This window comes from Antedon mediterranea, chromosome 7, assembly GCF_964355755.1.
Source record: "Antedon mediterranea chromosome 7, ecAntMedi1.1, whole genome shotgun sequence".
NCBI classification, from domain to species: Eukaryota; Metazoa; Echinodermata; class Crinoidea; order Comatulida; family Antedonidae; genus Antedon; species Antedon mediterranea.
In genome coordinates this window covers 14,865,012-14,882,326 of record NC_092676.1, presented here as the reverse complement: position 1 = coordinate 14,882,326, position 17,315 = coordinate 14,865,012, and the positions used below count along the sequence as shown (strand labels likewise).

Genomic DNA, 17,315 nt, shown 5'->3' with positions numbered 1-17,315 from the left:
TAATATCACTCTGACGTACTCTCACAGTCAATGAAACGTCGCGGTTTTCTAGGCGCTGAAGCTAGCTACGAAGTGAACGCGAACGCTTTTTACTGTATATTATATTCCCCGACAAAAAGTACCCGTGTTCCCTTCGGTAACCGTCGGTAAACTTCGCCTGGAAAATAACTACATTACACATTTGGTCCCTCGATGGAACTTGATATCACGCGTCTCGACCCAACGTTAAACGATTCGTACAAAGGGATACCGCCAGACAAGTGCGCGTACCTAGCTAATGTTTAGTCGTAAGCTAGATCGCTGGCAATAATGAATATTATATATATTATATTCCCCGACAAAAAGTACCCGTGTTCCCCGAGGGGGGGGGGGGCTAGGCTCCCCGACGAGGGGGCTAGAGCCCCCGTAGCCCCCCCGCTGGCGCCACCACTTTGGGGAGGCGGAGTTCATTTGAGGGGGGTGCTTATTCGAGGGATATGTTACTTTTTTTAGTTTTAATAATATGGTAACATTTATAATCAAATGAAATCCTCTAATAGATATGAAAAGTGGTAAAAATGAATAACAAATGCTTGGTAAATTGTAGATAACAGTGCGATGAATTCTACTACAAATAGTATAATGATTATTATTCAAAGTGATGTTTTATTGTAGAGGCGTTTATTCAAATAAATACCATCCTAATAATTATTAATACATTATTTAATTTAAACATCGTTTTAAACTAACTGCTGTGACAGAGGGGGCCCAAGAAAGAAGACATTACGGCTTGCAACATGGGCAGACATCTCGGTCCTAACGGGACACAGATAGCCTACACTACAGTTATTCCTGCCAGCTTACTCAATCAACTATCGGGATTTTACTCGATTTTAAACAAAATGTCTTATCATCAAATCTCCCTATGTAATTTTATATACTATTGCCCACAATATATTCCGATTCTTTATGGCGTATATTTAATTTGATCTTTATTAATTTGCAGTATAATATTTTTTAACTACTGTACCTTCACACACGCGCGGTCCGTTCCTAAAATAAACAAAAAACTGAAATGGCTATGCAACTTAAGCTCCAGTCCTACTATCGGTTTTTTTCTTCCTTCTTCCAAAGGAACACTGTATTGATTGATATATGGAAAGTGCCTGTTTCCAGTCGCCTTTAGGGTCAAATATATTATTTTAACTGCTCCCTTGTGTATAAAAGAGAGAAAATAGTTGAAACCGGGTTGTTGCAAGGTGAACCCGGAAATTACTTTGACCCGCGAAGAATTGAAATTGAGTTGAAAATCTACTGTTGAAATCATAAATCGTGTTAAAAAATTCTTTATAATATCTTCCTAAGATAGAAATATGGAACAATAGCGTTGATGTGAAAACTAATGCTCAAATCTACGTTTCGCGGTACATCTGAGATAGATAAGGTAGGTATCCAAGGCGGAGATTTGTACCGAAGTTTTTGCATTGTGCTCGCCTATGTCAGAATTTATATTTATAATTTATATATAGTTAATAAATATTTGTCTTTTGGAGCCAATTTTTGTGTCAAATTATTCACAATATATCTGTCTATACTTGCCATAATTCAACATTTTTTTTCAAAAAGTGACTGAAACATATAATATTTTTCTGTAATTTTAACCTTTGACATGTTTTTCTCATCTAAATAACGACATGGAATAGAGATTTCTAACGTTTATAATAGATATTTTTATTAAATCTAATAGATTAAATGTTTGAAAAATACAAGTGTGATTATTGCTTTGAAATCCTGTACATAAGAGCCTATCGGGGCGGATTTAATTCAAAGAGGTGTGGAATCGGAAGACTACTACTACTATACAGTACAATGTCTTTCAGAAACATTTGAGAAATGTCATTCAGGTATCCATGTATCTCTAATTAAACGGAATGTACGGCTCACAGAGAATCCAGAAGTTACTCTTGGTTCATTTTGGCAAATCCACATGGGTTCCTTTTAAAATGATTGAGAGTGTACAGAGACAGGCTTTTCCCATGGCTTAATCTTGGATTTTTAGTTACCCGATATATTTCTAACACAGTACGGTAACTTAAATGTAGCCAAATGCATTGATCCGATACAGGAACCAAATGTGGAACTGAACATACAGTAGAGAACCACAGAAGGGTGTAAATAGATGACCTGTTGTTTCATTTTAGGAAAGATCCATATGGGTTCCTTAAGGATCGAGAGTGCACAGGCAGCTTTATTCCATGTGCCTGTCTATATAAACCCACATTGTCACCCCTTATATTTCCATTATGGGGCTTAAATGTCCACGGAGGACCGGCCATTGGATTAATTAGGGCAAATACATATAAGTGTTCCTAAAGGATCGAGAGTGCACATGCAGCTTTATTCCATGGAGGGCCCCGCCTGTCTATTAACCCATAGTGTCACCCCTCATATGTCCATTTTGTGGTTATTTTGGGCAAATCCATAAGTGTTCCTTAAGGATCGAGAGTGCACAGCCAGCTTTATTCCATGGGCCCCGCCTGTCTATATGAACCCACAGTGTCACCCATTATATTTCCATTATGGGGCTTAATGTCCATCCATGAAGGACCGGGACTTGGCTATAAGTATATATAGAGTTTCCAAAAGAGTCCTTAGAGGGCTCATTCGGGCAAATCCATATGGGTTATTTTAGAATCCTTTGTGTACAGGCAACTCTTTCCTGTATGGGCCAAACTATCTGTGGCTAATCTATATAAAAATTGTGGTCTGTCTATGTAGTGAGTTGTGGATTGAGTTTGGCCACCTGGATCTGCCTATGCCCTACCCTGTGGACGAATTGGTATTCTTTGGTTCTGATGAATAGTAGTTTATTTTCCAAAAACGAATATTGTAGCCCTAATAAATGCAACTGTGTAGTGGCAAATCATTGAAGGTCAGCGTAACATTTTAACATAATAACATTTTAACAGTCATAATATTAATTTTATTATTTATTTTACAGTATTATAATACATTTAAAATAATGCGCACTAGAAAAAATACCATAACTTCACTGATCAAATAACGATCGATCTCATAGTTTGAATAACTTTGCATTATTTAGTATTATCACTTGTTCAAATGTTGACCTTTGACCTATGTCAACTGGTGTAATGATGAATGTGCTCCGTTGATTGTGTATGACTGATATCTTAATAGTATGATAAAACATAACATTTTGTCTTAAATTTTAGTTTTTATTTGGTTTTTTATGCAAATTTTGTGATTGGTCAATATTGACATTTGACCTTTAATTGCAAAGTATTTGTTTTATAAGGCGACTGAATAGATATCTATATAATCTATATACAAATGTATTAAACGACCAAATTGAACTTCAATAAATTGGTTATAATACATAATACATAATACATTGTTGTAATTGGTCAATTTTGAACTTTGACCCTTATATCCCGAAAACGCTTCCTATCCTGGTCGATTACCTTCCATATTCGTAATTTACGGAAAATTGTGGTCTAGAAAAGTTGGATAGCAATTTGTCCCCTTTCGGGTGGTGATTCCCCCTCCTGCCACCGGACTATAACATTACATGTCCTGCTCGCGATGAATTGTAAAAGCCTTACACAATATTGTGTTGTATGATGGTCTCTGTTTTTTAGTCGCGTGGAAGCGACTCTATCGCCCGTATTCTTAAACCGGACTTTAGTCGTAGTTCGAAGTTCGACTTGAAAAAGTCGTAGTTCGAGCTATTACTTCAAATTCGATTAAAAAACGAAGTAGTCGAAGTTTGCAGTTCGACTTAATGAAGTCGAGCTTTTAGTCGAGTTGCACACGTCTGGGTAACAAAGGCTATTCATTGGCCAATGACAAGAGAGTATTTGAAGAGCAGACGAAATTTTGCGCATTGATATCACTCATAGTTGCCATTTCTGGCATTATTATGCTTTTTGGCATTATTTGGAGGCCCACGGCATCTGGCATAATGCCGCGGCATTATTTAGCCGTTTTTAGCATAATCTGGCATAATTTTGTGTTTTTTGAACAACCAAAAAAATAATATACCACAGAACAAAAATAAAATATTTTGTTAATACATATCACCTTACACAATATCATATCGTAAAAAACAGATCTGTTCGGATTTTCCGTACAATAGTTCTTCCATCCTTTCGTTTCGGACTTCATCGACTCTTCGGATAGGGAGGCTGCTCGAAAACTACCGTGTGTGCGATATAGGCAGCACAACAAATCCGAAGAGGCTAGCTATTGGCCAATTATGTTGCTCTATTTCAGAGACCATGCGGGTTATTGGATCCCCAGATATAGAGACAATTGAACGAAAACATTATGAAAGGGGTTTTGTTTTTTCAGTTCATAATTATAAGTGGCCACACCCCTACCCCAACCCTTAAAATGGCAATTTCCGGTAACTAGAAGCTCTAATTTTAAAAAGAATTTCTTCTAGAGAATTTGTTTTCCATATTTCAAATTATGTTCCATTTGCATCGTCGTAGCAACCCTATATTTCAAAATGTTCTTCACCTCTCAGTGACCATGATGGGGCGAGGTCCTAGGGACTCTTATACATTTTTATTTAAAATTAAGTGCAATTTCCGGCCATCTAGCAGCTTTATTTTTCCAATTTGTTTTACCTCAGCCCCAACCATGGTGGGGCTGAGGTCCTGGAAACACTTAATATATATTTTTATTTCCTATTTTAAATTATAATTGGCACTTTCAAAACTATCATGGGCTAAGATCCTGGAGGTACTAATAAATATATTTTTATTTCACATTTGAAATTAAGTGCCATTTCCGGCCATTGAGTGAGCAGCTCTATTTTTTTCATATTTTCTTACCTCAGCCCCAACCATGGTGGGGTTGAGGTCCTGGAGACACAATTAATATATATTTTGATTTCCTATTTTAAATTATAATTGCCAATTTCGAACTATGGTGGGCTAAGATCATGGAGACACTAATAAATATATTTTGATTTCATATTTTAAATTAAGTGCCATTATATTTCCGGCCATCTAGCAGCTCTATTTTTCCAATTTGTTTTACCTCAGCCCCAACCATGGTGGGGCTGAGGTCCTGAAAACACTTAATATATATTTTTATTTCCTATTTTAAATTATAATTGGCACTTTCAAAACTATCATGGGCTAAGATCCTGGAGGTATACTAATAAATATATTTTTATTTTATATTTGAAATTAAGTGCCATTTCCGACCATTGAGCAGCTCTATTTTTTTCATATTTTCTTACCTCAGCCCCAACCATGGTGGGGTTGAGATCCTGGAGACACAATTAATATATATTTTGATTTCCTATTTTAAATTATAATTGCCATTTTCGAACTATGGTGGGCTAAGATCATGGAGACACTAATAAATATATTTTTTTTCATATTTTAAATTAAGTGCCATTTCCGGCCATCGAGTAGGTATTTTTTTCCAAATTTTCTTATCAACCATGGTGGGGCTGAGGTCCTGGAGACACTCAAAATAATTTTTTTTATTTCCTATTTCAAATTATAATTGCTATTTTCTAATTATGGTGGGCTAAGATCCTTTCATATTTGAAATTAAGTGCAAAGATCCCGGCCATCGAGCAGCTCTCATATTTCAGTTCAAAAATTATAAATTTCCATGGCTGTGTGTAACAGGTTTTTTTTTTTTTTGGGTGGGGGAGGGGGGTGGGGTTGGTGTTGTTGTCATTTGCAATTACCACTTTCGCACCCCAGATATTTAGAATTATTAGTTATTACTCACAAAACTAAAAATATAAATTTTGTACGACATGGGGATACAATTTTAGGCCCTATTTTGTGTCAGTTGGGGTTTTACAAACGTTTATTAGACATAAAACCGTTGGTGGCGCTGTTTAGGGCCACATTTTGGGGATCTGGCATTATTTTTCCCAATCTGGCATTATTTGAGACAGGATACGGCATAATTTAAATTTTATCGCTGGCAACGCTGATATCACTTTCCATTTTCTTACAACACTTTTTACGCATCAGGACTATATACATGAAAAGTAATTGTAATCATTAATTATTAGAACAAGATCAGTATCAATTTAACAGTGAAGTACTTTTGATTAACAACAAACAAAATATTCAAAATATATTCAGGAACCATGGCGGTACGGTAACTTTTATATTTTCTAGGCCACCAACAAAGTATGATCGCGAAAAACCACGCACTTCATCGGGTGACAAGAAAGCGCTAGGCCCCCTAAACATTCCATCGCGTGGTGAATTTCCGCATCTGCCATTGTCGCTATGGCGTGACGTAGTTCAAGTCGGACTTGCGCGAAGAAAATAATGTAATTTGTATACGGTTGTAAATAAAGATTATTTTCATTAATATAACTTATACCAATGTATACTTAATTAAGCTAAATATGAAAATAGATATTTCATTTTTCAATATCTGGCCAATATAACAACTCAATGACTGTTACGGTTTTCATAAACATCGTTTAAAAACTATTTAGTCGACCATTTAGCCTGCCCCCTCCAGGACTAAAAAAATCGATCAAAATTCGTCTCGATTTAGTCGAGGTTGGCGTGAACTAGTCGGCGATTTAGTTGAAGTTCGGTTTATGAATTAAAATGACGTCATTTTTAAAGTTTTAGCTCGAACTACGACTAAAGTCCGGTTTAAGAATACGGGCGTCTAGTTCACTATGTCGGTCGGTTGGTCGGTCTGTCTGTCTGTCTGTCTGTCTGTCGGTCTGTCTGTCGGTCCGGTATCACTATGCGTTTTATCGCTTTCTGACCTTATCTTGATATCAGTTTAATCTAGCTAAGTCAATTTTTCACAGAATATTCCTTATGGCCAGGAATCGATGTGGTTATGTTTTCACGGTGCGCAATAAAAAATTACGCGGTCTACGCACGATTTAACGAAATCACGTTTGTAATCATATCTTAACAACCATGAATCACAATTAAATAAAATTTGGTACTAATAAATTTCAGGGCATAAATCATCATATGGCAATACAATTACTTGCGTAGCGCATGTAACGCATGCGTACGCGCGCTTAAAATTTTCAAAATTTATTTTCGATGAAATAAGAGTACGTTTCAGGCAATTTTAAGCGTTTACAAAATTTCCATGAGTGCGCATATTTTTGCGCGCGCACTGCGCGTTAAATGTTATTGCGCATTCTTTTTGCCCGATTTCTGTTTTCTTGACTTACTTTTCAACTCGAAATTACGTTATACGAGCACGTCGAAAGTGACAGGCTACGCACGTGTAAATTAAAAAAATATAAATGTTTTTAAACATTTCAACATTTTTAAACATGTTCAGTAATTTCGGTCAGTATAGTTCACTGTGTCAGTCGGTCGGTCTGTCTGTCTGTCGGTCTGTCTGTCGGTCTGTCTGTCGGTCTGTCTGTCGGTCTGTCTGTCCGGTATCACTATGCATTGTAGCACGCGACTTAATGGCTGTTGGCCTTGTTTTTATAAACCTTGAATTGAAATGGAGACCTCCAACTAACAATTCTCAATATTGTGTTAGCTAGGTGGAGCCTCATATTTTCGAGATTTTATAAAAACGAGTGGCCTCACTAAAACTTATCAATATTTAGTTATATAATAGGGTTCTATAGAGTAGAGAACCCATCAACATTTCTCAATACTTAGGGTGGTCTCGGTTTTCGATAAACCTAAAGAAATGATACTTTTATTAAGAAATGTTATGGTCGCTTTTTACCCTATACAATTTATGAATATTGAGTTTCATGCTATTTTTAATTCTCAATATGTAAATTTAAACAAAATAAACATAAAAACAATCTTATTAATGTCTTTCATAATAATGAACTAATCATAAGGAATGTGCAATATTGGTACTAAGATTGTTAATACCATATTCCATGCCGTTATATATTTTACGCTCTTATCATAAGGTTTCTTATTTTTTTGTTCTACTTGCAATGTTCGTTAAGTTTCATGTGAGTTTTATGTACATTAAGTTAAAGAAACTCTGTTGAAAAGTGGGTGTATTTAAAATAAAAAACAATGTTAAATGAAGAATACTATGTTCATGTTGCTTAAATAGTTATTATTAAGTAGTAATCATTAGTTAAGAGAGAGAGAATAGCATTGTTGTTAAATGAATTTATTTGATAGAAACAAATGCAACTGTAATAGTAGACTATGATTAGGCCTATACATATTTATAACAAAAAATACTAATAATCCAAAAATTGAATGGATTGTGGAAATGTGTTAAATTGATTTTTAACAGAATACAACAGAATATATATGTAAGTAGGCCTAAGAAGATACAAGTAGAAGATGTATACAACAAATATATATGACATTGAATGAATAAAGGTGGTGGTTAACCACGGGAAAAAAATCTAAACAGTTTAGAAAGGCAATTTAATAGGCAAAACAAAATGTCAATTAAAAGTCAATTTAGCAGCCATTCAAAATGTTGGTGGCCCTCTTGGATTTTGAAGGACATCTTGGATTTGAACTTACATTCTAAATTAAAAGATACATGCTTGCCGAGGAAAGTTGGGAAAGAATATTTAATAGTATTATATGAATATTGTTTAAATATAATTTTGGTCAGCCATTTTGAATTTTGTACGCCATCTTGGATTTGAAAAAAAGGTAAGCATGGCTTCAAAGATTATTGTATTTGGATGACAATTCCTAGTGGAACATTTTATTAAGAAAACTTTGACAGAAAAAAACGCAGGTTTTTCCTGGTTTGGACCAGTTTAACGTTTGACCTCAAATTTTGAATGTTTCTATTTAAATTCCTGTAATTCCGTACCAAATTACGTTTTACTTTTGACATTGTAAAGTTAACATGACTATATTATAGACAAAATATTGGTAAAACTATGTTTTAAAAAATATGTCATTAAGTTTCATTTTTACTAAAAATAAAATTCTTGAAAAATTGTAGACCTAATTTTGGATAAAAAATTCAAAAATTACCATTTTCACAAAAAAAACAATTTTTGCATGTAAACATATCATGTTTGGTACCATTAGATAGATAATTATAATTGCTATTATACGATACTTTATTTGATAAAGTGATTAATAGCAAATTTTCCCTATTTGACCTCACATTTTGGGTGTTTCTATTTAAATACCTGTAATTCCATACCAAATTACGTTTCAGTTTTTATATTGTAAATTTTACATGACTATATTATGGGCAAAATATTTGTAAAACTTTGTTTGAAAAATATTTCATTAAGTTATGTTTTTACTAAAATATAATTATTGAAAAATTTTAATTTTTGATAAAAATGTAAAAACAATTTTCACCCAAAAACTATACCATGGTTGCATGTAAACATTAGATAGATAATTTAAATAGCTATTAGTCATAAGTTATATCTAAAAAATTAATATCAAATTTGACATATTTCACCCCTAATGACCCCTAAATTATATGTTATATTGGTCCAACTGATTTCCAATTGGTTCAATTGGTTTTCTCAACTGGTCAGCTGTTTTTTCCAACTGGTTTTCATTTGGTCAAACTGGTTGGTTCTTCCAACTGGTTTTCTCAACTGGTCAGCTGGACGTTTTTCCAACTGATTTTCATTTGGTCCAACTGATTGATTATTTCAACTGTTTTTTCCAACTGTTTTCTCCCATCACGTCAACTGGTTTTTCCCATCTGGTAAAATTTTGTTTTTCAAGCGCAATTAAGTTGGATTTTCCAACTGATTGTTTTATTAACTGGTCCAAAACAGGTTTTGCAACCAGGTAAGTTGGTATTTCCCAACTGGCCTTTATAACAAATTGTATGCAGAGGGAAGGGAGGGTAGAGGGAGGGAAGAAGGAAGGGCGCAGGTATTCGTTCTTTGACATGAGTACGAGTATGACGTTATAAGATTTCGAAAGTTTACCAAAATAATGACGAAGAATGATATCGTGATGATTTTCTGAGAATGTAGTAAAGTGAACTTCAGTAAAATTTAAAAAAAACGACGTAATAATTCTAGTTTTGCTAGATTACATAGATTTATCAGGAAACAGGAAACCGATTCCGATCGAATACTTGTGAAATAGATGTTACAGGAAACCGGTGACGGATACATCTTTAAATTTAAATAGCAAATCTATGAAAATGGGGTAACACCTGCTTTCTCAAAATCATCGCCTATCTACTCCTTTGTTGTATTCGATTGGGAACTTTCGTTGTCAGCGTAAAGATTCGTTGAGTACTTTTTGTATTCGAATTGTAAATTTGTGCTCAACAGAAAGTCATTCAAATAGAAAACGTTGACAACGAAAGCTTTTTCGTTAAGAACAATCTCAACGCTCAAAATACTCCGTTAAAGAAGTACTCAACGGAAAAACTGTACTCAACTCAACGGTGAAAGTCTAAATCGAATACGACAAATAGCTTGAATAATTTTGCTGCCCTCAATTCTTCGAAAATTATTCGATTACTCAAAGATGCACCGATCGAGTAACAACTACGCATTTGCGTTCAATTATTGAAATCTAAAAGACATCTTTGCGTATTGGATTTCTGTAATTAAATTTCTAATATTATACTTGGTGCTGTATAATATAGAGTCTATTGTAGTTATTCACGTTCTTTACCGAAAGTGACACAACGTTCTTAATACTGATAATTTAAGTACACAGGCTAGAGGAAGGAGGAGAAGGATTTTGCAACCATTTTTTATTGATTTAGCATAATGATTAGTCTGTGGATAAGTACCGTGTTATCTTTAACTTTGTTGTACAGAATTGAAGCCAGTGATGATAAGGTTCTTTATTTTGCTGGACTCTCGCCTTTTTCTGGCTCTATGGAAGGTGTTGGGAATGGGATTTTACCTGCAGTTGAACTGGCCCTGGAACACATAAAGAAAAGCAAAGCGCTTTTAAATGGTTACGAATTACGAGCAATTTGGAATGACACGGAGGTAGGCCAAATATTGTCTTACTGCGTTTGTATTTAGCAAAATATTTTAACGTGCATTTCTTTTGTCCATCTATGATATATATATATAATGTATTAAAGAGGGTACTCTCAGCGGCGGGGTGTTGTTGAGCAACCGTAGGCCTACGCCGCTATCTTTCTGACTTGTATTCTGTACACATTTATATATGTAGGCCTACTTAAGCGTTAAGCGTCACCCCACTCCCCATGGTTTGTTAATGACAAAAAAAAACAACTAAAAATTCCTTTAAAATTGCATCATTCAATATTTTTTGTCGCAAGCGTACCAGTATTATTGTATTGGTTTTCTTGAAGTTGTATATTATTGATTCATTTTGTTCATGTTTTTAAGAGCTGGTGTTAGAGAATGGTAGCATGAATCAATGACCTACTAAAATAGAGTAGTAGCCTACATTAAGCCTACAAATATTTCCTAACCCTTCCTCCCCTGAAATGTATTTGACGCGTAAGTGATTTGTTTGTTCCTAATAGTATTTGGTCAAGTCAACAATTGTCTCGGTTATGAAAATCAATTAATTAAAAGCATCCAATCACACATATCCATGTATTTGGTTTGCTCAATAAACAAAACTCGAAAACATGATGTAAAACAAAAATAATTTTAAACAAAATAGAATCAGTTGTCCTAATAAATAAACAAAACCCGAAAACTACCGGTACATATTTTTATAATGGTTTAAATGTTAAAATCAGCTTTAAAAACTCACCTTTTTAATTAACTATAGCTAGTGCTAGTGCCGTTAGATATGTCAGTTATTTATTTTAATAATAACAATATATAAAGTTTGCGGTACACCACGTATATTATTTACTGCGTCATCTTCAGCCGTGTAATACTTTAGATGTAGGCCTACATAAATTATACCAGGGAAGACCTGATTATACGAACTATGTGTTCTTAATTTTGTTCCGCTTCAATCAATGGCACAACTGCCTTTAGATATAAAGAATATTAAGACTAAAAATAATTTTGTTAAAAATATAACAGAACTTTTATTATCAAGATACTGAGTTATGGTAGCCCATTTGTTTTGTTGTTTTTTTTTTATGTCCTTTATTACTGTATGTTAATTTCATTTATATCTGTTGTTATTTCAGTGTTATTCTTCGAAGTAAATGTATTTGTTAGTATGGTGCCAACCTTCAACTAGCGAAAGCTATTTTGTTTGCTCCAATTTGCTATTGCTATTGATGAATAAAGAAGAAATAAGACTTGTTAGCATTTCAAAATAAAATACCTTTTTTGTAATTTTTTCTTTAAATTATAATCGTTAGGCATGATCAAACTGAGTTACGTAAAAATCAAGAATGCAGTTGATTGTAAAACACTGAAATACAAGTCATTTTGAAAAAAGAGATGGCAGACTAAATACGCAAATATTGTTCATCATTGGAAAGGCAATATACACAAATAATTATACTAGTAGTAGATACATATTTACATAGGCATCATACAATAAAACAAGTATAACTACAAAGGTCAAGCGCTAAAATTCTTAAACTTACCAAACACGACTGTAGATCCCTTCAAGCAGAAGACAGTTGTACGTCTAGTTATGTGACTTACTAATGGTTATATTATTTATGATTATTATTATTTCTTTGTATTGTCCCACAAAATCATAAAAAAAGATTAATTAAAAAACAGATTTTGAATAGGCCATTTCGCAGTTTTAATAAACTTCACTTCCGTATAAAAAAAACTCCTAAAAAACAATGTTTTCACTTGTAAAAAGACAAAATAAACGGTTAAATTAAATTAATTAAAATTAATAAATAATCGTTATTATCATTATCAATATTATTATCATCATCATCGTTCGTCATCATCATCATCACCATCATAATCATCATCATTATTATGTGTGTGTGGAGAATATATGTAATAACCGAAACCAAGGTACAGCATTTCAAATTTCTTGGGTCACTCATCACTAATGAAAGTGGAAATAAGACGTTTACATGGCCAGAACAGCTATGACACAACTCAAAATATGGACAGATAGCGGAATAACTAAAGCCACCAAAGTACGCTTGGTTAACACTAATCTTTCTATATCGTATTTATGCATGTATGTGAAACCTTGACACTGACTAACTCAAGCTGCATAATAAATAATAATGTACTGGTACTGGGACAAATAACCGTCTCACAGAGACATCTGGTAGCCATTGACTTAAAGTTGGCATTTGGATTTGTTACTTTTAAATGTATAGTATCAGAGTGACTACTACCAAATTGCACAGTCACAAAAAAACTTATAAAACAGTTCATAGATACAGTTAAAACATTGCTGGGAATTATAAATTTCTGTTGAAGCAGGCTCCAATAAGTTGCATCTAGTAAGTTGACTTTGTTGAACAACTCTATCAAGTACTGATGGTATCTTCCGACCTCTCCGTTTACTTTGTGTTGTGTGAAAAGTAAGAATTTTTGTAGGATCTTCATTTTCTTTTCTAATTACATGTCCGATCCAGTTGAATTGTTTCTTGTAGACATATTCTTCTAGCGGTTGACAGATAGTAATTTTGTAGAGATCGTCATTTGCAATTACGTAACGCCAGTCTATATAGTTTTCATCTGTTTCTTCATCTGAGGATATGTCTACATGGTTTGGTGGGCAGACCCTTTGAAAGCCATTCACTAGCATTCTTCTTAGGAAGGTTTTGTATGTTGTGCTAAGTTTGGACATTTCACTTCCTGTTGCCCTCCAAGCATGGCAACCATAGGTGAGTCTACTCCTAACTAGACCATTAAGAAACATCATTCTTGTTTGTAGGTGGAGCGTTCTGTTGGTAAGCAATGCCCTATTCTCTGAAAATAATGTTGGCGAAAAATACACATTACTTGAAGCCTGAAAATGCCAGGATATTACAAACGGGACTACAAGAAGTAAATGCAAAGAGTAATTGCTGAACAAAATAAACTCAATACTATCATACTTGCTAACCATGGCAAGAAAACACTAGAAAAAAAAACGACCGAAGTGAACGTTTTATAACAATTAAAACATTTACTTGTTTTTTATAATTTAATTCCAATGTTTGTATTGTATTATCATATGGATTCATGATAGAAAAATGTGCTGAGGAGAAAGTAAACAAGGGAAAAACAAAAATGATTGAACATAGATTTTGCCTTATCCATGCTTAAAATATTGTTTTAGAATACTACAGAAAATGTAGTGCAGCATTTATATTGTGTTCAATATCATAGGCTATACGGTAATTCGCCGATAATGGTTAAGTTGCAGTATAATTATGTTTATTAGATGACACTTCAATTATCATAATGGTCGATAGCGTAGTGGATATTCTTGTGAGGTGTAACATATTATTAGAAATGTGGGAGTTAATACACCGGATGCTTTAGAAAACAGTACAATTAAGTCAATATCAAGCGTCGAAGTACGATTATTGATTGCATCATGACGATAATTATAACGTAACACTCAGTACGCAGTACGTATGCACTTGTTGGAGTATATTATGTCTGATTTGGTTTATAACGCATACCATTTTTCACAATGGTTTCGCCATTATGTTAAAGCATTTTATTATTGCACAGAGATCCAGATATTTGCTGCTGGCTCTGATGATATACGGAGTGCAATAGATATTGAAATTTAACTTTACTTAAGATTATCAGGAAAGCCATTAGAGTAATATATATTTATTATTAAAAGATCTCCTATTGTCATTGTATAAATCTGCTGGTTAGCTAAAAAAGCTTGCAATTATTATTTCCCATAATACAGGTCATAAGCTTTTTAGTTTGATTCCACAATCTTGACGTAAACAAGGCGCGTTGATGCGCAGCACGTAGGTAATGTGCAACCTCACGATATTTTTTTCGTCATACATTATGATCAATTCGATTTATTTTCATGAACTATAAACCTTTAAAGATTGTCGGTTTGATTGACTACATTTTTGTCAATAGCTGGTTTTTAAGCATATAATTTGACAGCGATTTAAATATTATAAGGGTTATTTTAGTGTTTTCTTAAATCAATTATGTAGAAAATCAGTCGGTGTTATCCTTCGATAAGGACAAACATATACATATAAGATTAATTATGATTGTTTATATTAGTTAGACCTATCAACTTTCTGATGTCTGATAATTATGAAAATATCAAATATATACTATACGATTTTATGTATTGATTGGTATTATATGACTCATTAAAGGTATAGAATAATACATCAGTCTCGTTTGCTGTCGCTATACATAGCACGGTACAATGCAACAATCGGCTGGATCTACAATATAGCATGTCGTCTTTTTTTAGTGTTTTGTGATTATGTTTGTGTATATTATTCAAATATTTAAATATTAAGTTTCCCCTTACATCACAAACATAAAAATCTCTGCAAAAGATCATTCATACATTTACATTACCTACAAATTGAATCAATATCAATAAATATAAAGAGAATAAAAAATAACTCAATAACTATTTGTTAGCATTAGCATTCTCAATGTGTTCCGTTAACTCTTCTTTTTAGTGTTTTTCCCTTTTCCCTTTTCTGTTTTATTTGCACTCTTTACATTTACATACATTAAATTAATTAGTTTATTTACTTGCATAAAATATACTTTATATATATATATATATAAGTATATCGTTTCAAATTAATCAATTAAATTTCAGTATATCACCGGGCGGTTTAGAATTAATGTTCATTGCCTAATGTGTTTATATATATCTATATATCTATATATAAATTTACGTAAGGGCAAAATTCGGTAAATCGCGCCTTACTTCTAGAATTTTTACTCGATGGTATATAAAGTTGGTTCGTACTTTCGGTACTGATTTTAACCGCCTGATGTAACCCTGTTTACTAATTAAATTAAGTTAGATAATTAGTTATTGACGATTAAAACGAATTTAGGTTCAACGATTTGCCCCAAATAGGGGTGTTTTCCGATCGTGGTATACACTGTCTAATGGATGTCCATCTTGAAAAATACCCGCCACAAAAATGCGAGGAGGCTTCGCATTTTCCTATCTCCTCCTACGATAATTGTTTTTAATAGTTGAAAACCGGTTGAACAGTTCGAGTACAGCATCATAATGTTGAAGACAGGCCGATTTTCTTTAAAAAATACTATTTTGATACATTTAATATACGTTTTTACAAATGTATTGATTTGTGGTGAATGGAACATTCCAAATTATTTGGTTTAACCATACAGGTATAGATTTAGATTTATGGGCCCCCTTGGAGAATAAACATAAATAGTATTGCAATGCTGTACAATACTGTTAAGGTATTAACCACTTTTGATCGCAATTTGAATCGCAAATTTCTTACTGTGAGTGTTGGTACTGTTAGATGTAATATAAAAATATATACAAATAAACTTTATTACTGTGAGTGTGGGTAGGCCCTACTGTTAGATTATAAACATATAATATACAAATAAACATTCCAAATTATTTGGTTTAACCATAGAGGTATAGATTTAGATTTATGGGCCCCCTTGGAGAATAAACATAAATAGTATTGCAATGCTGTACAATACTGTTAAGGTATTAACCACTTTTGATCGCAATTTGCAAATTTCTTACTGTGAGTGTTGGTACTGTTAGATGTAATATAAAAATATATACAAATAAACTTTATTACTGTGAGTGTGGGTAGGCCCTACTGTTAGATTATAAACATATAATATACAAATAAATAAACGTTATTACTGACAGTTGCTTCTCAACGTTTGTATTAATTAATAATTAAAAAATATATAAACGTCGTAGTGGTGTATCGCTACGTACTTTACTATTTCAATCGACTATGACAGTGAGAGTTTTAACAAAGTACCGTATTAAATCGTAAATGTTTTACTGTATTTAGTGGTATATTATTTATAGGCCTATAAAACATTAAAAACAATATTTCGTTACGAGTGGATAAGAATATATTTTAAAATGTTTCCTCTTTGTACCTATCTTCTTCCCCCATCCCTCAACCCTTAATGTTACATACAAAACACAAATTGGGTTTGTTTAAATGAGTCCAAATAAAAAAAAATTGACTCATTTTGTTTCTCTCTCGGAAGTAATTCTCATGGTGCTAATTTTGGTTGACTACATAAATCATTGTGTATATTTATTCGTTTCTGCAAACGACAATGTATTATAGTCCTGCAGTACGTACATTTGAAATCTCCATTTTTTTCTCGCTGGAAATACTGTGTATTCGAGAACCATCTGTGGGCACGACCTAGATGGTACGCGAGCGAAGCGAGCGTGCCATCTAGTATATATAATTTGAAACGATAAAGATGAGGAAATCATATCAAGCAGGCGGTCCGAGTTCGAGTCTCGAGTTCGAGTCTCGAGTCTCAC

At 33.4% G+C, this 17,315-nt stretch overlaps 1 protein-coding gene across 1 annotated transcript in view; it reads left to right on the top strand.

Annotated features, from left to right (window-relative positions):
• The first annotated feature begins 10,515 nt into the window (after positions 1-10,515).
• The window catches only part of LOC140055322 (gamma-aminobutyric acid type B receptor subunit 2-like), a 49,164-nt gene continuing 42,364 nt past the window's right edge, over positions 10,516-17,315 (top strand). The window contains exon 1 of the mRNA XM_072100636.1: positions 10,516-10,918. Coding sequence (XP_071956737.1) covers positions 10,691-10,918 — 228 coding nt within the window. The 5' untranslated portion in view covers positions 10,516-10,690. The remainder of the gene's footprint in view (positions 10,919-17,315) is intronic.